General features: G+C 41.0%; 1 protein-coding gene across 1 annotated transcript in view; it reads right to left on the bottom strand.

Moving 5' to 3' along the window:
- The window catches only part of LOC126298468 (dedicator of cytokinesis protein 7), a 241,019-nt gene that overhangs the window by 181,639 nt on the left and 35,300 nt on the right, over positions 1 to 24,080 (bottom strand). The window contains exons 3-6 of the mRNA XM_049989801.1: positions 23,312 to 23,490; positions 10,685 to 10,901; positions 2,466 to 2,648; positions 2,060 to 2,181 (exon numbers count right to left, since the gene is read on the bottom strand). Coding sequence (XP_049845758.1) covers positions 2,060 to 2,181; positions 2,466 to 2,648; positions 10,685 to 10,901; positions 23,312 to 23,490 — 701 coding nt within the window. The remainder of the gene's footprint in view (positions 1 to 2,059; positions 2,182 to 2,465; positions 2,649 to 10,684; positions 10,902 to 23,311; positions 23,491 to 24,080) is intronic.

Below are 24,080 nucleotides of genomic sequence, written 5' to 3'. Positions count from 1 at the left end.
ATTCCAGGATCCTTTGAATAAGTCCATATTAAAAGATAGGATGCTGACATCATAGCCCAAATGTTGGTTGAGAAAATTATACTTGGATATGGAATTCTGTCACTATGCAGGACGTATTTTCATACAGGATACCATGAAGAGAGTAAGTAAACTGTAGTGTATTGAAAAAGTACATTCTCCTAGTTATCATCCTCAAACAAATGGTGCACTGAAGAAGTAGCAACATATATAAACTGAGATACTGAAACATTATGTAAATACAACACAAAACAGACTGGAACATTTGGGTTCAATATGCAGTTTTGTGTATAATGTGAAACCACACAGAGCAACTGTATATGGTCAGCATGAAGAGGCATAGTTAAAGAACCATATGAAGGAGATGCACAAAAGTGTGGAAGAAGAGAACGCTCAGAGCAAATTAAAGAACAAAGAATATTACAATAAGTCACTAAATCCTAAAGAGTTGCACTTTGGTGATAAGGTTCTGTTGTTTGACAACAGCTTACAAGGTAGAGGCAGCCAACAGTGAGGCCCAAACACACTAATAAATGAAAGGACATATATAATAAACTGTCTACAGAAAATTAAGTACCTTACAGTTAATGCCAACAGACTGAAGGTGTTTTTTTAGTTCCAGATGTTTGTTTCAGACATTATTCTCCTACTTGTGGGAACTGAGTCCACTGGAGAACACTTATATATGCTGCTAATGAAGCTGCAATCACCACTTGGACTGTATTACAGCATAAGTAAAATAACAATTTATAGTGCAAGATGCACAATAGTAATAACAGAGGCAGCAGCAAGAGAGACTGAGTTGACTAACAGCTAATCAGCAAGACACCTTAATCAATTCATCAGATCTCGTATTCTCAAAGTGTTTGTGCAGACAGACATTAAAGCAAATCAGCTAACATTTATTGTTGCTTGTATCCCCCTTTATCTGAATTTCAAAGATAGAGTTTCCCAGTTCGATAACTAGCCTACTATCTAGCACCACATTGCAGGTAGTTGGACGAAACTCCCCACCTAATCTTAACAACAGCAAAGAACACTCACAGGATGTGACGCCAGGTCAAACTTGCTAGCACTGAGACCACTGCAATGTATTTTCATTAGTAGTATAAAATTTACAACAGTCTGTATTTCTGATCTGGTATCAGTTACAGGTTGCCTACCTAACAGCCTCGAGAAGCAACAAAAGTTTGATTTTCAATATTTTGAATAATTATTGACCAAATTAAAAATTTTTAAATGCTGTCATACTCTACAAATTAAGATGTATCATCTTATAGTAAAAAGTAACAGAACAAAAAAAGTATTACAAAAAAGAAACTGTGTGTGTCTTGAGGCAGTGTAACTGACAGCATGCACATATACAAACTAGATTCATCCAGTATTTGTGAATGAGAGCACTTAGCAACCTCCAACAAATTTTAAGCTTAATTTCAAACTTTTCTTATTGTGAGGCAATCAGACCTATAAAGAGTTTGATTCTTTAAAGAATCGAGAGTTTACTAGTATGAATTTAGCTCAATATATTACCTACAAGACATGCCTACAGAGTGACTCTTAAACTAAAAATTAATTATCTGTTTCAACCAGTAAAATGTATAAGTGACTTTTGTAAATTGCGTGGACTGTTAATGTGTGGCAATTTATTGTCCCAGGTACAACTGCTGATAATTCGGCTATGCAATGATAGCTGGTTGTGCAAGCTACACAGCATTAAAATTTGTGCGACACATATTCTCTAATAATGACAATAATGTATAAAGTTAACAACTGTAATATAACTAACACACATTTCAACTATAGAAGAATTTGTCAGATATTAATGATGATGAAGCTAATAACTGAAACACAAAATTTGAAAATGAGTGACTACAATTTTTGAAGTGAACCTTCCATATCCTGTGAACCGAGTTTCACAACTTAGAACATGACTTTATAAAATAGCAAAATGACTAGCACTGGCAATGAGCACCATTAAAAAGCTGACAAGCTAATCCTCGCACACAATTTTCATCTCATGAAGCTCTAGAAGATTAAGTACCTGAGCTGCAAACACCTGACTAAAATCCTGTGTCCCATGTGCTCATTTGGTATTTCAGCAGGGATTCGCTTCTCAATCATCTCTTCTTCATCTTGAACAGGATAAAGGGTGAACAGTCCATCCTGCAAAATAGTTAATACTCTCTTTTTCCCATCAGACTTCAGGCACATCATTTTATTTTCCAATTTTTTTGAAGCTAGATTTTCATATTTTTAATGTCACAATCATATAACGTAAAACTTTACTGTAGGTAATTTTGACAAAGGCACATGTGCCAGTGCCCAACATAATGTATGACAAGTAGAAAAAAGAATTGAGCTAGCAGTTCATGTTTTGCAACAATATTTCAAACACATTGCAAATGGTGTCGAGATCAAATTGATACTAAAAAGGATAAACTTGTTACCTGTCTGTTGTCTTGTCTTTTTGCCTCATTCAGTTGATCAATTGTTTCTGGAGGCACTCTCTCCAACAATGAAGGTATAAGCATGTCACTAACAGAGCTTCGGAGATCAAAGCTCGCCCAGCTTGCACGTGGTGTATCAACAGAGTGGACTGACTGCTGAGATGACGACAGTCCAGACTCAACCTATGAACAGGAAAGTTTACAGTCCAGATTTACTGAAAACTAGATTCAAGTGGAAACTGGAGTTGCACAGTGTAGTACACTTTCTGAATGTTAATCAAAGACTGACATACTCAATAAATTCAAAAGCATACAAAATACAATCTGTAACAATTTATGTTGCCCTTCTTTGTGTATATTGAGCATCCCCTGCTAGGCCTGTTTCATGTAAGTCCCACACACTTGAGCAATATTCTAAGATGGGACACACAAGCATATAGTAAGCAGTATCCTTTGTAGACTATCTGAATCTCCCCAATATTCTATCAATGAACCCAAGTCTGCTATCTGCTTTACCTACAACTGAGACTAAGCGATAATTCCATTTCAAATCTCAGCAAATTGTTACACTCAAGTATATATAAATTAATTGATTCAAATTGGGACTCACTGATATTAGAATCATTGCATTTGCATTTTGTGAGGTGTGCCACTTTTATTTATGAACATTCAAAGCAAATTGCCAATCTGATGATGATTTATGGGTGAGGGTGCTAAACAGCAAGGTCATCACTGTCCTTCCATCAATGATATACAGATGAGTGTGGTGAAAATCTACTAAAAATAGCAATAAACTGGAAAACCATTTGCATTCTTCCACAAGAGTTGAAAGGTGACTGAGAAGGTGAGCAGCAGAAAAGCCCTTATTAAAATTCCAATGAAACACAGCTGAATAACTAGCTAACGCCAAGGATAAAATAGCAGTAGAGACACAGTTAAAAACAGGACATATCACTGTGACTGAATGACTACTTAGAAATAATGAAGGACTGAGCCATTCTGTGACACATCAAAATCTCAATACATTGGGGCAAAATTCCAGACATCGAAAAAACTTAAAACACACAATATAGATGGCAGGTTCTGTGGGAGACCCAGATCAAGTATCAGATTGTCACATAAAAGACGCTCAATTAGAATATGTTGTACTAACAGCTCTATCTCACATCTGCGACAATGGGACCTCCTTGTGATCTAAGAGAAAGTCATGTGTCATTGGGCAATGTCTCACTCTAAGCTACTTCTACTCATCGTGATTGAAAGTACGTTAAGTCATGGTTGCACAGAAGATTTTATAGAACACAGATTATTATTCCTCAAGTCTAGCATCTGGGCCTAGTACTAACACAAGGTCTTCTTCGTTACAAATGAGATGACAGTCTGCAGGGAGAATGAACAGCTAGCAGTACGTGGAAGGGAGCAAGTGTACCTTGGCAGCCACATCAGTGAGTTCGTTTTCCCGAATTCCTGTGTGCCCTGGGATCCAGCAGAAAATTATTTCCTTGTCCTACCTTAGCAAGAGAAGGAAAGCATCCTGCACTTCTTGTGCCATCCTATCTGCTGGGTACATCTGACCAATAGTGAAATGGGCACTTTGGGAATCTGAGCAGATGAGGAATTTCTTGTCATAACACTGTCTCATCTGCTCCACTACCCTCACAGGATAGCAAACAATTCTGCACAATAAATTGATAAAAAAATTCTGCAGAATAAATTGATAACTGCTCTGGGAGCCTTATCCTGACGAAAATGTCAGAGAACACGACAAAGCAACTAATAATATCTTCCTACTTAGACCCATTCATGTAAACAGCAACAAAATATGAGTGGTGATGCAAAATCTTGATAAATGAAATTGTAAAAATATATTCTTGGGTACAATTCATCCTGTAAGCAATCAGTTCTATAGGTAGCAGCCATTGGGATGGCCAACCCCATCACTGGCTTTGAACCCTAACGCCTCCACATGCAGGAGCTCAACACTCTCCCACAGACAAAGCCTTATACGCTATTGCCAATCTCTGCACCACTTTGAAACCTCATTGAGATTTGAGTGTGTATTTGTGCAGCTTCTCCAGATAGTAGTTCATTATACACAACTGCATAATCTGAAAAAGTCTGACATTACTATTATTGTTGACTGTCAGGGCAATGATGTTCCGTTATTTGCAACCATGGTCAGCAATAACACAAATACTTGAAACTTCCTGGCAGATTAAAACTGTGTGCCCGACCGAGACTTGAACTCGGGACTTTGCCTTTCGCAGGCAAGTGCTCTACCAACTGAGCTACCGAAGCACGACCCACGGCCGGTACTCACAGCTTTACTTCTGCCAGTATCTCGTCTCCTACCTTCCAAACTTTACAGAAGCTCTCCTGCGAACCTTGCAGAACTAACACTCCTGAAAGAAAGGATACTGCGGAGACATGGCTTAGCCACAGCCTGGGGGAGGTTTCCAGAATGAGATTTTCACTCTGCAGCGGAGTAAAGTTTGGAATGTAGGAGACGAGATACTGGCAGAAGTAAAGCTGTGAGTACCGGGCGTGAGTCGTGCTTCGGTAGCTCAGTTGGTAGAGCACTTGCCCGCGAAAGGCAAAGGTCCCGAGTTCAAGTCTCCGTTGGGCACACAGTTTTAATCTGCCAGGAAGTTTCATATCAGCGCACACTCCGCTGCAGAGTGAAAAATCTCATTCTGAACACAAATACTTGTATATTTATTTTACTCCACTACTATTCTTTCAGTTTATATCTTCTTCAGGAGCCATCTACTAACAATCTTATATGTTTGTTTACTAATCATGGTAATATTCAAAACATTCCCATTGGATAATTTTACCTTGTTACCACAAAGAAATGACACTTCCTTGTTTGTGTATTTGCACAATTTTGATTCCCAATACATACCATACAATGAGACATGACCTGCAACCTGCAACCTACCACCTACCTCTTCCTCCTCCCTTTCTTTTTTTCCCCCTGCAGCTCCATGGGAGAGAATTCATAGATCTACAAGTAAAAAACAGTAATACGAAAAGCAAGTTCCAAATATGTTTGCCATCGTGCCAAGGAAAGGCAGTATTGTCAGTTGCCAGCACGGCCACCACACAGCACAAGTTAAAGCTTGTCTTCCACCAACAGAACTTTGACAGCAAACTCCTGTGGAAGATCGCATCCACCACCAGGCCATCATTGCGGTGACAAGCCAGGCCAGCATGCAACACTAGCGGTGCCAATTGGGGTCACCAATCATTCAAAACCATTACCTTAAACCAGATCATGTGCCGCAAATAGTTCACTATGTATCCTGCCACACAGTGATTATTTAGGCCGACACTACTCACAGCGAGCTGGTTCTGTCAAGGTGAGTGAAACTGGCCACGAGCCGAGTACATTAGTACTTCTTCAGTAAGAGGCTTGCTTTCGATCTGTCATCATCTGTACTAGAGGATCATCAAACCACTCACTCCAGTACTTTGACTTTGTTAGGCAACATGAGTCATATGACAATATTCTTCTTTTACTCCCTGTTTTCTCAGCAAACTAAGAGGTGATTTGTGATTCAATGACTTTCATCAAGTGCACCGTGGCAGTGTTGTAATTTCCAAAAATTGTTTATTTCTAAACTGTGTGTTGCTCAGATATGAGGCATCACGAGTAAAGTTTTGTTATATTGTTTCCGTTATTGAGGTTGGTAGTTCTGTTTAGTTGGTACTTCACACAAAGACATGAAGAGCACAAACTTTTGTTAATATAGTTATTTGTTCTGGATCTTTGTGAACTTTGAATAAATTTTCAAGTTTTGTTAAACGCTACCTGGTTTCTTTTGTGACAATATCCTCAGTTGGCAGATATTTTTATGTATGATGAGGACTCTGTAACCAGCTTTTCTACATCTACATCTACATCCATACTCCGCAAGCCACCCAACGGTGTGTGGCGGAGGGCACTTTGCGTGCCACTGTTATTACCTCCATTTTCTGTTCCAGTCGCGTATGGTTTGTGGGAAGAACGATTGTCTGTGAAAGCCTCCGTGCGCGCTCGAATCTCTCTAATTTTACATTTGTGATCTCCATGGGAAGTATAAGTAGGGGGAAGCAGTATATTCGATACCTCATCCAGAAACGCACCCTCTCGAAACCTGGCGAGCAAGCTACACCGCGATGCAGAGCGCCTCTCTCGCAGAGTCTGCCACTTGAGTTTCCATGCGCGGGTCTTACCCCACATTGTCAGAGTTGCAGTTAGCTAGGCTGTAAGCATGGCTGAACAATCTGATACAGTGAACATAAAACATCTTGTCTTAGTTTTGCTTTAGAGGATGCAGCATACAAACGGACTTATTTTTGAGTGGTTGGCACCCATCACGGCATCAGAACTGGAATTCATGGGTCATCTGTTCCACGTTGACTCATCAGTGTAAAACATCCAAATTTACTCAACCATCTGACACAAATGTTTCAGTTTCCAGAAACTCGGTGCTGAATCATATCATGAGTGGATGGCTCAGCTTAAGGACTTTCACACGAGAGTATCATTTTCAGTGCATGAACAGACAGTGAAAGTAATTCTATCCATCATTCTTAGTATGTGACACGATTCCACAGAACAATTAGTGTGTTCTTCAGACCGCTTCCAAGCTCCTGCCCGGCTCCACCACAACCATCCCCCCTCCCAACATCCTGGAGCTATCCTCCATGGACGCTTTAGTGGCTAGCATTGCTGCCTCTAGATCATGGGGTCCCTGGTTCGATCTTGGTCAGTTTTTAGCTTGATTGTCATTTCAAGGTCTTGTCAGTATATTTTCAACAAATTCCTTCATCTGTGACAGGTGAAGTCCTAACACCACCAGGATCTATACCCATGTTTTACTGAGCTGATTTCCTGCATTTCTGTATAATTTGCTCACTATGCATTTCAACTTTCTATTTAACCCTGTGGTGCATAGCATCCACTACAGGGGATAACTATAATGGTCCCTGTTTCGATCTGTCCTGCAGTGGGCACTCCCTACTAGTGTTGTGGCCTGCATGCATTTGCTGCCTTAAGACTGACTGAAAAGGCAGAGAGGTGACCATTAAAGGCTGTCCACTGCAAAGAAAATAATGCAGCAGGGAGTTAATTATGAAGTCACACCAGGTAAAGGGTGGCAAGAGTATCTTAACTTTTTCATACTTCATGTTGTGTCCCACATGTATACACTGACCTACAACATCAGATTTTTCTGGTTGATCTAGTCTTGTGCTACAGTGATGTTCATCATAGCTGTCTTTAACCATATAAAATGTTTGGCAAATGTATGGTTTCCCATGCTGATAAGGAATCTCTCATCTACTGATGGACTTAGGTCAAGATGTCATCTACAAAACTAGCAGCAGACAACACATTTGATTTGGGGCTTTCTGGAAAATCCTGCCACATTTTAAAAAGAGAAGCCAACAAAGGCAAGAAACTATCCCAGCTGAATTCTGTACCTTCTGGCTGCTCTCTCATTGTTTAATGTGTGTTGGTCAACACACATGATGAATCTGCTTCTCAGAATACCCATTGTGAATAAAAGCAAGGTGGCTAAGCTCTGCTGACAAGCTTTCAGAATCTAATATATTTTGTGCTATATGAATAAGTGTCCACAGTGTACCATCACATTAAGTTGGGTCATGACAGCAGGTAGATCTGAAATACAAGGCAGTATGTGTTGGCTTCCAAGACATACTGCGACCAGAACCACTGCCTTTATTGTAATAAACTATCACATACAGAAAAAGGACATTCTCCATTTTTCTCGTCTGTAGTGAACAAATGTTAGAATTGAGACAGTTTTCAAATTCTACGAACAAAAATAGTGTTGCAGCTACATGTGCGTACACCGCAACAGGTATCATCTACGTATCTACAAAAATGCGATTTTCAGTACTACTGACTGCGGAACAATCATTGACATCTTACACACACATATAGCAGACAAAAGGTTAGCCAAAGCTACACCACACATTTATTCAAAATTTTGAAGAAATTTACGAGAATGTTTTCCAGCTTAGCCAGTTTTAGCCAAGTTTTAATGAATCAAATAAAAGTGCTCTGAAGAAAATACGACTACATGGAAACTAACTAAAATCTCTGACTGATATACAAGTTCTTGAGTCAATGTATGAAGTTTTCTGAACTGTCAATGTTGTCTTCACATTTTCTAACCCAAGGACTCAATAGAAAAGCCAGATGTTTCACCACGTATTATGTTGGACCACAATATTAATAACAATGGCACAAACTGCAGCCCCTTCTTTATGTATCTTTGATTTGCTATAAAGACTTGGTGGAACTGGTGCTTGTATTCTCAGGATCTTTAAGACATGGTCAAGGGACTGGCTGATCTTAAGGAGGAAGAATGCCTTTCATGGTATTATTGGAATATTATCATTCAGCAGAGGATAATATGCAGATATCCACAATAAATGCATCATTTTGACAACATAAGTTATCTTGGAAATAACAACAGTGCTGTTCCTTTTGCCAATAAACATAATTAGTAAGTCTGTGTCATCTTTTACAGTTGTAAGTGCTGTCCTCTATTCTACAATGAGGTTTAGTTGTCTCAATGGCAAGTTTCAGGACACCCTGCTCAATGAAATATATACAGCAAACAAATTAATATGAATACCAAATGTAATATCAGTAAAGTATGCAAAAATCAGTAAGTTGAGGGAACCAGTACTGGAGGCACCATTAAGGCTGGAAGGAAAGAATTATGCAATATGAAATACCAATAGTGGCTTGAAACCAGGACAGCTTGGGTTGGCACAACTGCAACTATCCAGGTGCATTCACCAGCACTTTCATCTTCACTTCTCAAATATGGGCAGGTGGAGGGGGGAGGGGGGGGGGGGGGGGGGGGGGTAGGTCTGTATGCTATTTTCCCCAACGATGACATTGCTGCCCTTCCTCTCCTTCAAGCAGCAGCATATTTGAAGCTAGTTATGGTATACATTGCACTTCTTAATAGGCAAATCAGCTGTTGAATATGACAGATCACTGCCTTGTGGAAATATTGTGCAGTTTCTACATTATCATATAACATCACAGACAAGAATTTTGTAGTAAAATATGATTAAATCAAACCGCTGAAACAACTCATTATATGCTGTTAAGATACTTCTGTCTCTCACAAAACAGTGAGAGTATGTGCCAAATTAAATGTACTTCAATAACACGAGAAATTTTGAATGTAAAAATGACGGATAACATCCAATCTTACACAACAGATCTGTAAGCTGTTGGCTGAAGTCTTGGGGGAGCACTACATGAATAGCCACTTAGGCCAAACATTTCGGTTTAGGTTTCTAGGGTAAAAACAGACAGTTAACTTTCCCTCTATATCTTGCTCTTTAAGCAGAGCAACATAATCCAAAAGTTACAGGGAGTCTCCACCCACCAACTGCACATTGAACGGTCAAATAAGTAATAGAGCACACATTTTATGAACTATTTTAACCTGGTAGCTTGAGCTATTTTTTATGGGCCATCCTAGATCAGTTCAACTCTAAGAACAGAAGAAATGAAAATTAAAGATACTTGTAAAAAAACAAATTTGTAGAACAACCTGAAATAATGTCTGAAATGACCTAAACACTTTATTAGGGATTTACAAATGTGGAAAGAACTTTTATGCTAAACCAAACACCATTGTGCTAGCATCCTATTTGATATTAAACTGTTTACAAACTGCAGCTTCATCCTAGACTTAAGGTATCACTGGATAGCAGCACGAGCACTACTGTTGCTGCTACATTTTTGAAAAAGTAGTAACTATTTGTCCTCCAAGCAACTCCTGTTATCCTTATACAGGAAGTGAACCAATTCTAGTCATCCTAACAACAAATGATTCTTAGCGATCAAATCAGGATCCTCTGTCCTACAATCAGACAAGCTGAGCGCACAGTCACAATGATGGAACTTTAAATGTAATGCAAAACGAAACAAAAAAAAGAATCGTTGTTAAGTAATGTTTTATATGGCAAAAGATGGTAAATGTTCTACATATTTTCTGCAGAAATTTAAAAAAAAGACTCTTTTTGCTGCAAAAAAAAAAAAAAAAGCCACTATAACTGACAATGAAAAATACACACATCATTAGTAGAACTGGATAGGTATGCAAGCTTTGGGTTAAACTGAAAAGTTAATTATTCAAAAGGACTTAACCAACTCAAGATGTCAGCTCATACTTTACCCTGAACACTTCATCATCAGGAGTACTAGAAGTAGTTGGTTCTTCATAGTCAATTTCAAATTCTTGATGTGGAATTCCTTGAACAACACTCAAACGTTCACCACAACGATCTCGTATGGAACAACTGCTTGAATACTGCCTATAGTTATGTTTCACAAAAATGTAATCAGATGTGTAGCAACGAACGCAGTCACGAACGTGCGGTGACAGCTCATCCCTGAAAAATGGTACATCAATAATTTGCTTTGTTTACTATAAATTGTAACAATGGTGCAATTAAAAATGAAATAAATTACTCATAAAACAGTAACACATAGCAGGCAATGTTAAATCAAAGAGCTTAATTGTATCATTTAAAAAATGAAAGGAATTGCAACAAATAATTTCTTACAAACTCACATTATGGACACAGCTTCTATTTCTATATGGTGTAAGTATGATTTCTCAAGTTAAACTATGAATTAAATACAAAGGAAACAATCACTCAGATGGACATTGAAGTCTTGCTCTGCACTGGGTGTAAACTGAAGCATTATGCAGATGATCAGTATGGTTTTATACTTCCAAGTGGCATGTTGTACCACAGCTGTTCAAGAAGCACTTGCTATTATGTTTATTTCAAATTCTGGCCACCCCACTGCATTTGAACACCTCGTTTTGGCTGTGACCTAAATATGTATGCATGTATGGTGGGTTATACACTGGTGTGCAAAACTTAAGGATGAAAGTAACTTTTTCATGATGTGTCACTGCCAAGTAACATAGATAGCTTGATGAAACTTGAACCATGCATAGAAAGAACTGTTACAGTATAGTACAGTAGGTAAGTAAAAGAAATATGCTATGTAAGAAAAAGAAATGATACTTTTATTCAGACACAATAAATAAACTCAAAGCACTATCATTCATGATGGTAGGACATAACAAAAGGTGGGACACAATTCTTAATGTGGAGTGTGATCACCATGGGTGGCAATGCATGCTCTGCAGTGTGCTCCCATGCTGGCCACAAGGTTGATAAGGAGTTCTTGTGTAGGAAGTTCCATTCCTCCACCAAAGTGGTTGACAACTGTTGAATGGTCATTGGCACACATGGACATGCTGCAATACATCTCCCCAACATATCGCACATGCACTCAATGGGATGCGATTTGGGGAACAAGCAAGCCAGTCCATATGCAAATATCCTCTCATTTCAAGAGCTCCTCCAGCAGTGTAGTCTGATGCGATCATGCATTGTCATCCATAAAAATTAAGTCAGGCCGAATGCACTCTTGAAAAGGTGCAAATGGGGAAGGAGCAGTGTGTCACAGTAATGTTTATCAGTGAGTGTACCACGTTCAAAGATCTGGAGGTCAGTATTCACATGCAACAATATGCCTCCTCACACCGTAACACCTTGATTAATAAAACAATCACATTCAACAATCTTCCTGGGTGCATTGTGAGTTCCCACCTCTTGCCATTTAAGGGTATACCCTACCACAAGAATTCCTTGCCAACCCTGTAGCACATTGCAGAGCATGCACTGCTGTCCATGGTGACCACATAGTCTATTAAGAACCTTGTCCCACTTTTTGTAATGTTCAGAGGACCATCATACATCTCAGTGACTGCAGTGTAATGACTGTCTTTGAATAAAAGTGTCATTTCTGTTATCCTCATTATGTATTTCTTTCAGTTATCTTCCATACCATACTATAGCAGTTCTTTCTATATATGGTCCAAGTTTCATCGAGCTGCACTACTTGGCAGTGACGTCACGCGAAAGTTTCTTTCGTTCTTCAGTTTTGCACACCAGTGTACTACACACTTTAAATATGGCTACACAGCTGAAACTGTACAGTAACGGAGAAGAAAAAAAATGGGATATTTTAATTTGGCAGAAAAATTATCTCCTGAAAACTAGTAAAAAAACTCTCCAGAGTTATTACAAAATAGAGGAATTTTTTCAAAAGCATTCTCATTTATGACAAAATCTGGAAGCATTGTTGGATGGGGAAATAAGAAATAATGGTCCACAACAGTTCAGACCAATCTTGTTACCTGCATACACAATTTCAGTGCACCATTTTGAACTATTTACTACCATCAACACCTGGAAAGTGTTATTTGTTAAATAAAAACATACTGTTCTATTAAGGGATAATCAGTTTCTTAAGGACCACAACACAACTTGCATTCTCACACAGTCTTTCCTCTCACCAATTTGGCATACCAGTAATTGTCAGATCATTGTGAACACCTCCAGTGGACATGTAACGGGCGAAGTAGTGAATATGGGATTGCTAAAAGAATAAAACAACTATTACATGGCAGAAATATATTATGGGCAAATGTAAAATTTTCTCAAAGTTCTTTCTAGACAGGACAATCCAGGCCAATGTCCCATGTAACAATCAGATCGACAGACAGACAGAAAGCTGACTGTGAATAGCAGAGCAAACTCCGAAGATATTGTTGCACCTCTCACGAGCAAGAGGTCTGACTTGTAAACTCAGCAACATGAACTCTGTGAGGAGATGACGTAATATCATTCTAACAGCACAGGTTGACTTCACGTGAGAGAGCAAAAGTTTCACAAGAATATATACAGCCCTGATGATGGCAGACAGGTACTAAGCTGAAGCTATGAAAGTCATTCTTTTGATACAGAGGGGTTATGATGACCGCTGAAGAGCCCCGAAAAGTAGGCCATGTCAGTCATCGCTGGCTGAGCATAACTTCACTGCTTCAGCAGAGAAATAATAAATACTCAAGCTTCTGCATCTTCCCTTCAATTACGTTTCAGTACACCAGCGATGATGCCGAACCTTCAATGTACTGCTACCATTCACCAAAATGTCTTCTGCTTTGAAAACTGCCACCTGTGTGATCTGATGTACTATGTCGCTGTGAGCTGCTGACCTCTCAATCACTGATGAGAAGACTTGGGAGACATCTACCTCCAGCATGCTGAGCAGAATTAATAGTGTTTGGCACAATGCCCCTTGTTACAGAATCTGGGAGGAGTGCTAACCACTGCTGCCCCTGACTAGTAACTGTAAGCACACATTGACATCCCCAGCCTTCCTAGGTGGAAGAGCTATGCTGTTGTCCTCCTCCACACCATGCAGAGCTGCTGAGACCCATGCACACCCCTTCAATGTCGATGAGAGTGCTCTGAAGATATGCACTCACTGTCTGGGGCAGCGATGCCTGCTGCATGGACTACTGCAGCCATTAGTGAGACAAGCCACCCACCTGAAATGGCTCTGAGCACTATGGGACTCAACTGCTGTGGTCATCAGTCCCCTAGAACTTAGAACTACTTAAACCTAACTAACCTAAGGACATCACACACATCCATGCCCGAGGCAGGATTCTAACCTGCGACCGTAGCAGTCGCACGGTTCCGGACTGCGCGCCTAGAACCGCGACACCACCGCGGCCGCCACCCACCTGACACCATGTTTATGTGAATGTACATTGTTAGGGCAACACCTTCAGAAGATTGCTGAGGCAGTGTCAGCACATTCGGAGATCATGTACTGCACTGCCACTGGCCTGGGCACCACCACACAAAAGAATCATGATTGTAAACTTTAAAGTAATAAATCCGTGTTCCACTAATGTTGTATCATTATTGATAAGTCTGCCAACAAGCCTACTCCACCACACACTGCACTTCGTCATCCCAACAACAGTATCTGTCATTCCAACAACAGTAGTGGTCTCAACCCAGGCACTTAAAATTGGTGTCAGGAGAGTTCATGTAGTCTGCCACCATCATAGCAGAACCACGTCTACAGCACCATTGTCATCACTATCTGGACAGCTATCCTAACGCAATGCAGTGCGGTGAATGAGCATTTTCCTGATGGCCTTTCCAATTGTGTTATTGTTTGTGGCCATGTCAAATCGTACTGATTAATTCTACTCTCAGAGTGTCATTTGTTAAACTGTAGGAACCTGTAGAGTTGTCATTGTTTATAGGAAATACCAGGGAAATGTATTTAACACCAGTGAGATGCAAATTTTGTAATTTATAAGGCCCTGAATTGCCTTGGATTACAACAGTACCAGCTACGTATGAAACTTGTTGCAGCTACGTGTGACACTTGTTCGGTTTGGGCGCTAGGTGCAGCACTGTTCAGTCGCATTGGGTCATGATCGGTTGTAAAAGCCAATTTGTTTCATTGTTGTATGCACCAATTTGAACTGTTGCCCACGGGACTGTCTTCTGGAGCAACCAAGGATCATCACTCATTGTATTTATGTATGGGTTAGTGATATTCATGAGTAGCCATGGTGGGGGATGTTAAGTTGTAAGAAGTCTTTGACTGTAGTGTATCTATGTGTCTGCATTGTTATTTTGGGCTGTTCTCTTTTGTTGGGTTTTGTATAATTGTTAGTAGGTCAACAATGTCATTGTTGATTCCACAGATGAAAACCCTGGGGGGAAACACTGATAATTTTATCAGCTTCAGTAACTCATTTAAGGAGAGCACAGCAACTCATGAGTACTAGCGTATGCTACAAATAGTGAATACATGTAATGCAGCTTTAGAGGGAAAAAAACAATCATAAAGAAAGAGGAAGTAGATTAGTAAGAGGAAAAAATGAAATGGTTGGTGGGAGGAAAATGGTTAGTCCACTGTCAAAACAAGCTGTCATTGAGAAGAGACATAAATTACAGTTGAAAAGTAATCGTCCGAGACTACACTATGCGAACAGGTGTCAGGAATCAAAAGTTGTTGATGCAAAGCAACATACATTAATATAAAAGTATCAGCTTGAATATCTTATGACACTGTGGAGTGTGAAGTATCCACAGTTAAAGATGAAGTAAGTGTGTGCTGTATGGAAGCAAATGAGTATAAGCTTAGCAACATGAGTGGTATTGATTTAGGTGCAGTAGTATCTATGCCATTTGGTGATAATGGTCCTTATTTGGAGGCTGTGGGGTCTGCAAACGGCTTTCAAGGAAGTACATGTGCCACTAACTTTTGCATCGTGCAGACAATGATTTCAAGGTACATACTATGGGGAATGGCAATATTAGTTCTGTTGTGAATGTTCTGGACAGTGAACTAGTACAGACACATTTATTTCTGAAGGATGCAGATTTGTCACCACTTAGATTGGCACCACTTTCTCCAAAGGAAGAGAGGAGGAAGAAGCAGAGAAGGAAAAATGCTTGCAACATTACATATTGAGTCGACAAGACCAAATCCACTCAGGAACATGTGCCTGATGATCACAGTACATTTGATGATACTTGCAACATTATAGGGAATGAAGGAAAGAAAAGATAATGTGTAATTGTTCTTAAAAGCATAGTCAAATTCAGAGAGATAGTGTTTCAGCCTAAGGAGACAGATGTAAGTGTTACATTATCACGAAAGTATAGTCATGAAAGCAGAACCACCCAAACTGCGCCCGGCATCACTAAGAGTCAATGCACACAAAGTGCTGAAGAGCACAAGGAAATTTGTTGTAAAAAGAAAAGGTACAAAAAAGCATCACATTGCAAGGTATATACAGTCTATAAGTAACTGTAGAATACAAGAGATAACCAGCTATGTTGACCAGTATGTTGTATGTGGTAGTACTACGAATAGCAGTTGTGTAAGCATAGTCTCAGGTTGTGTGTGTTGAGAAAACGTAAGGGAAACTTTTGGGTCAAAGACAAAGTTCCACATGATGTAGCGAAAAGTGGTTTAAAAACCACCATACCTTGCCAAACATGAGAAATAAATAATAGTAATAAGGAATAAAAAAAGTTGATTGTAAATTTTTATTAGAGAATAAGGACTAAACAGAGACAATATAGGATTAAGAACAGAACAAAAAACCTTGTGAATAAACTTTTCAAATGTTTCAATATGAGAACATTGTACAGTTGTAATCATCTATGCAACATACATGTTTCAGAGGCAAACTAAGAAAATTTTGGGGCAAATTTTTAAAGGTGATGGAAATGTTACACAGCAGAAGCATATTATGGGAAAATGTAAAATTTTCTCAAAGTCCTATCAAGCCAATGCAAGTTAGGCCAATGCCCCCTGTCATAATGACAAACAGGTAGAAAGCCAACATTGCAAACAGCAGGGCAAATCTAGAACACATTGCCTCACCTCCCATGGCCAAGAGGCCTCAATTGTATACTCAGCAATATGACCTCAGCAAGTAGAAGACATAATGTCATTCTAACAGCACAGCTATTTCAGAAGAGAGAGTAAAAGTTTCACAAGAACACCTATCAGTCTGTTGATATGGTGGAAAAGCAACAAGCTGAAGCCCTGAATGCCATTCTGGTGAAACAGAGGGATGGTAAAAACTGTTGATGAGCCAGGGAAAGTAGGCCAAATTTAATCATCAGCCAGCCATAAAATCAATGTCTCAGCCAAGTAACAATAAATACTGAGGCTTCTGGGCTTTCCCTTAAATTACATTGCATTACACCAGCTAGGAGGCTGAACCTGCGATGTGCTGCCACCATTCGCCAAGAAGACTTCCTTCTTCAAAACTGCTACCTGTGTGGTCTGATGTACTCAGTTGCTGTGAGCTGCTGGCCTCGCAACCACCTCCAGTTTGCTGTGCCTAACTCATGGTGTTTGGCACACTGTCCGCCTGTCACATAATTCTGGGGGGCGCACTAACTGCTGCTGCTCCTGACAAGTACCTGTAACCAGGCTTTGACATCCCTGGCATTCCTTGGTGGAAGGGCTATGCTGTTGCTTATCTCCACACCATGCATAGGTATTGAGAGATTACCCGAGCACACCCCTTTGATGTCCACGAGTGTGCTCTGGTAATACGCAGTCATTGTCCCAGGCAGCAACACTTGCTGTATGGACTATGCCAGCTGCCACCAAGACCAACCACCCAGCCAACAATGGATTTACGTGTATAGATGCTGCCAGGGAAGTAATCTATGAAGATTGCTGAGATAGCATCACTACATTCCGAGGCCACGTGCCGCACTGCCACTGGCTTGGGCAGTGCCATGGAGAAGGATACATGATAATTAAACTTTAAATTAATACATTATTGTTCAACTAATGTTTTATCATTAGTGCCTAGTGCACCGACTGGCTCGCTCCACCACACTCAACACACTGTTATCTCAAAAGTAGATGAGGTATCAACCCAGGCCACTACATAACCAATAACATAATGTGTTCAATGGAAATCATGTAATACCTCAATCATAGTGGCTGGACACCGATTTCTATTTGGCTTCTGACAAATACGGATATCATCATTCACATAGCTGCCATGAAATTTGATAAATTCCAGAACCCTCACTAGACATAGCATGAACCTCTGTACAGAACACATTCCTCTGTGATACATCACATTTGATCTCTCAATAGCTTTTAAATTTTAAGGGCTATGTACATCAGTGCTTCAGGTACATCAGACGCAAACTTTCATTAGAAACCAATAAAACTGAATTACTATCTGTGATAATGTATTACCTTTGCAAGGTTTAACCCAAATGAATACAAAAGAAGAGTTAGATTTATTACTAAAATGATTAAGAAGCAGACTGCTGAACTTGGGTATGGTTACTCATATTCTGAAGATAACAAAGGCCCCGTGTCTTCATAAATCTTTTCCCTAGACTGGAGTTGCATCTTTTCAACACTAACCAAATATTCACCCTAATGAACATCACTCAATAACTGTTTAAATAAGAGTCAGTTTCTCCAAGTGTAGAACGATCAACAGGCAGTATTAATTATTTTTGGTTGTAATGGCTATGTTTGTGAACTGTGAACTGTGACTCTGTGGGATAATTATTATGTTAGATTAAACATAAAACAAATAAAAGTGACTGGTAGCAAAAATTACAAATAAATAGGTAGTATTAAACTTCACTACCAGACACATTGAAGGATATTGTTCAGCCTGAAACACATATATCTGAGAAACGAGGAGGTTTACTTCCATCAGGACAAGCCCCGACACACACCCCAACCATTACTACAGATTCACATAAACACAGTAACTAATACACGATTAATTTTTTATTATTGCTGTTGAAACTGTCGAATGCAATGCTAGGTCAGACGTATAATATTCCTTTGAATATAATTAACAAATTTTATAGACCAATTTTAGGATAAACCATAGTTTTACACTTGGTTAAATGTGTTATAATGCCATATAAATCATGTTCATATGAGTATTTTCATTGCCAGCTGTGTATAACAAAAGATATTGTTACAATTTTAGTCCCATTTAATAACAGAAAAAATTCTAGGCTGGTATGGCAGACACACAGATTTTTCACAAATATTAACTTAGTCATAGTACAAAAAATTCAGGATTGAATAGGACAATATTATGAAAAGAATACAGCATACAGACGAGATGTTGCGTTGCAGACAGGCACACCAAAAAGACTGCTAAACATGTGATCTTTAGGCCAAAATGCCTTTTTTGAAAACAGACAAGACACACATACATTAATGCAAGCACAACTCACACACACATGACCACTGTCTCATGTTACTGAGGTCAGAGTGTGAGCAAGAGTGCATGATGGGGGAAGCAGTCTGGGTGGTGGCGATAGGCCGGGGCGGGGAGGGAGAGGGGTTGCAGGGTAAGGGTGGGGGATGGTTAAGTGCTGCTTGTGGGACCAAGCAGGGACATGGTGGTGACAGAGTAGCCCAGTTAAGTGCAGTTGGGAGGTTAGATAGGGGGTGGGGGACAGAGCTGAAAAGGAGATATGTAGAGGAGGGGGCAAAAGGGGGGGGGGAGACTGTGGGTGTGTTGGTGGAACAGAAGGCTGTGTAATGCTGCCAGGAAGCAGGGAAGGGGGTAGATGGGTGAAAGACAGGGACTGACAAAGGTTGAGGTCAGACAGGTTACAGAAATGTGGGATATATTGCAGAGAAAGTTAGCACCTGTGTATTTCAGAAAAGCTGGCATTGGCAGGAAGGATTCAGAGGGCATAGGCTGTGAAGCAGTCACTGAAGTGAAGAATGTTGTTTCAGGCAGCACACTCAGTGACTGAGTGGTCCAGCTGTCTTTTGGCCACAGTTCGTCAGTGGTCACTCATGGGGACATGCAGTTTGTTGGTTGTCAGGCCCACATAGAATGCAGCACAGTGGTTGCAGCTTAGCTTATACATCGCATGACTAGTATTCTTGCCTTTGATGGGATAGGTGACACCTCTGAACTGAAATAGGTCGAGGCTGTGGGAGGAGGTATGGTACAGGTCTTTCATCTAAGTCTATTACAGGCATATGGTCAGTGAGGCAAGGGGATGGGAACAGGGGTGGAGCAGGGATGAGCAAGGATCTTGCTTAGGTTTGGTGGGCAGCGGAATACCACTGTGGGAGGGATGGGAAGGATAGTAGGAAGGATATTCCTCATTTCAGGGCACAGTGAGAGGCAGTCAAAACCCTAGGGGAGAATGTGATTCAGTTTCTCCAGTCCTGGATGGTACTGAGTCACAAGAGTAGTACTCCTTTGTGACTGGACAGCAGGCCTCTAGGAGGTGGTGGGTGACTGGAGAGAGAGGGCATGGAAGATCTGTTTCTGTATAAGTCTGGGAGGGTAATTCTAGTATGTGAAGACCTCAGTGAGACCTTTGGTATATTTGGAAAAGGACTGCTCATCACTACAGATGCAACAGCTGTGAGTGGCTAGGCTGCATGGAAAGTACTTCTAGGCATGGAATGGGTGGCACCTGTTGAAGTGGGGGTATTGCTGGTGGTTAGTAGGTTTGATATCAACAGAGGTTACTGGTGCAGCCATCTTTAATATGGAGGTCAACATTGAGGAAGGTGGCTTGTTGGGTTGAGGAGGACCAGGTGAAGTGAATGGGGGAGAAAGTGTTGAGGTTCTTGAGGAATGTGCATAAGGTGTTCTCACTCATGACCCAGACCATAAAGATGTCATCAACAAATCTGAACCACGTGAGGGGTTTGGGAATCTGATTGGTTTGGAAAGATTCCTCTAGATGGCTCATGAATAGGTTGGTATAGGATGGTGCCATGTGGGTGTCCATTACCATTACCATGGATTTGTTTATAGGTGATGCCTTCACAGATGAAGTAATTGTGGACGGCTATATAATTGGTCGTGGAGACTGGGAAAGAGGTTGTAGGTTCGGATTCAGTAGGGAACTGGGAAAGGGGGTGTTCCATAGCAGCATGGGCATGGGCATTAGGGATGTTAATGTAAAGGAAGATGGCCTCAATAGTGATGAGGGGGGCACTATGTGGCAAAGTAACAGGAACTGTGGATAGTCAGTGGAGGAATGGTTGGTGTCTTTTATGTAGGAGGGTAGGTTATGGGTAATAGGCTGAAGGTGGTGGCCTATGAGAGCAGAGATTCTGGGGAGGCACAGTAACTAGCCACAAAGGGACCTTCTAAGTGGTTGTGTTTATGGACTTTAGGAAGCATGTAGAAAGCAAGAGTGTAGGGAGTGGGTGGGGTGAGGAGAGACACTCAGGGGAATAGTTCTGGGATGAGCCGAAGGATTTGAGGAGGCCACCAACTCTCCATAGTTCTTGTTCCTTTACCACATGGCACCCTGCCCATCATCATTAACACCACCTCCCTGCACACTAACATCCCTAATGCCTATGGCCTTGCTGCTATTGAACACAACCCTTTCCAATGCCTGCCTGATTCCAAACCTACAACCTCTTTCCTGTTCACCATCACCAACTACATTTCACCCACAATTACTTCATCTTTTAAATGTATCACCTATAAACAAATCTGTGGTACAGCAATGGGCTCCCACATGGCACCATTCTATAGTAACTATTCATAAGCAATCTAGAGGAATCCTTCCGAAGCGCTCACAATCCCAAACCCTTCACACGGTTTAGAATTATTGGTGATATCTTCATGATCTGGATCACAGGTGAGGACACCCCATCGACATTCTCCCAGACCCTCAACACCTACTCCCCCCATTCATTTCACTTGGTCCTCCTCAAACCAACAAGCCACCTTCCTTGATGTTGCCCTCCACCTGAAAGATAGATACATCAGTGCCTCCATCCATATCAGACCTATCAACCACCAGTAAATATTTCCATTTCAACAGCTGCTGCCCATTCCATACCAAGAAACCCCTTCTGCACAGCAAAGCTACCCATGGTTGCCATGTCTGCAGTGACGAGCAGTCCCTCTTCAAATATACCAAAGGTCTTGCTGAGGCCTTCACAGACCGAAATTACCCTCCCAACCTTGTACACAAACAGATTTCCCGTGCCTTATCTTTCCCATCACCCACTATCTCCCAGAGTTGCACCATCTGGCTGCAAAGTAGTACTCCCCTTGTGTCTTAGTACCACCCAGAACTGGATCAACTGGATCACGTTCTTCACCAGAGTTTCAACTACCTCTTCCTGTGACCTGAAATGAGAAATGTCCTACCCACTATCCTCCCACCCCTCCTACAGTGGTATTCCATTGCCCACCAAACCTACACAATATCCTCATTCATCCCTACTCCACCCCTGCTCGCAACCCCTTGTCTCACTGATCATAGCCCTGTCATAGACCTTGATGCAAGACCTGTCCCACCACGACGACGACAACGACCACCACCACCACCTACTCCAGTTCGGTCACCAGCATCACTCATCCCATCAAAGGCAGGGATAAATGTAAAACTAGGCATGTGATCAATAAGCTAAGCTGCAACCACTGTCCTGCATTCTACATCGTTACAACTGATAAGCTGCCTGTTGGCATGAATGGCTACCGACATACTGGGGACAAAAGATGGCGGGACCACCCAGTCATTGAGTGTGCTGCCCAAAACAACATTCTTCACTTCAATGACTGTTTAACAGCCTATGCCATCTGAATCCTTCCTACCCATGCCAGCTTTTCTGCACTATGCAGGTGGGAACTTGCTCTGCAATATATCCTACATCCCTGTAACCCGTCTGGCCTCATCCTTTGTCAGTCCCTGTCCTTCACCCACCTACCCCCTTCCCTGCTCCCTGTCCAGCACTACACAGCATTCTGTTCCACCAACACACCCACAGTCTCTCTCTCTCTCTCTCTCTCTCTCTCTCTCTCTCTCTCTCTCTCTCCCCCCTCCCCTCTTCTATTTCTCTCCTTCTCGGCTCCCCATCCCATGTCTAACCTCACAACTGACCAGCTGTACCTAACTGCCTACCCTGTCACAACCACGTCCCTGCATGGTCCCACAAGAAGCACTTTACTGTCCCCCACCCCTACACTCCTATCTTTTCTCCCACCCCTACACTCCTATCTTTTCCCCTTACCATCCCGACCAACCCTCCCCCTCCAGATTTCTTCTCCCACCATGCACAGTCACAGTCTGGACTCAGTGGCCAGAGACAGAGGTCGTGTGTGTGTGTGTGTGTGTGTGTGTGTGTGTGCGGGAGTGTAAGGGGGGGGGGGGGGGGGGGCGGCACACACACACATGCGCATGCATTTTCGATTTACTTTCAAAAAAGGCATTTTGGCTGAAAGCTCACATATTTAGCAGTCTTTTTGGTGTGCCTATCTGCAATTTCACATCTCCTCTATATGGTGAGAAGCAATCTATCCTTTTCATAATACTTTCATCACACATATAAGTACATTTTACAGTTACTCTTGAAAGATATGATAATATGGTGTGTAGCTTACGAAGGCTCCTCAGGTACTACAGGATCCACTGTCCTAATTTTTCGAGGTATTACTACCACCTCAATATCATTTTCTGGAAAGTCCAGGACATGGTGCAATGGATCCCGTTCCAAAAGCATTTGATTTAACTGAACAAATTCTTCATAATCCATTGGCTCCACAACGTCGTACAAGGATGCCTGTAAATAAATATTGAATATTTAAAAAATATGCACTCAGTTAATATCCATAATTGTTTCATGGTCTTACAGGATTAATAAACGTGCATGTGCTCTCTCTCTCTCTCTCTCTCTCTCTCTCTCTCTCTCTCTCTCTCTCTCTCTCTCTCTCTCTCTCCCCCACACACACACGCACCACCACCACCACCACCACCAACAACAACATGAATCCTACAGAAGATAATGTAGAAGAATCTATTCCCAAAAAACAAGGCTACTGGGTTCTCTGATTATTCCTTATTAACTACATTTATAATCACAGTTTCTTCTGATGTACATGTGTTAGGAAACGGCATACAGAGGGCACTGTAATGTATCTTATAACAGGTGTTTCAGTGTGCTCAATTTTCTATATTCACATGCCATCCTTCCTAGACTGTCATGGAGGAAAGGCGAGGTTTCAGTGTTGTCAACTACTTCTGCAACAGAGTACTTTTGGTGAACAACAGTTATCAAATGTTGCACATATAAAAATCAAACATAACCTTATAAACAAAGAGAAAAAAATCTGATAAATAGACTTTGGGGAACAATAAATGGTAGTTTAACTG

This window comes from Schistocerca gregaria, chromosome X, assembly GCF_023897955.1.
Source record: "Schistocerca gregaria isolate iqSchGreg1 chromosome X, iqSchGreg1.2, whole genome shotgun sequence".
NCBI lineage: Eukaryota > Metazoa > Arthropoda > Insecta > Orthoptera > Acrididae > Schistocerca > Schistocerca gregaria.
Note: the sequence above shows the minus strand (reverse complement) of the source record. Positions and strands in the feature narration are given on the sequence as shown.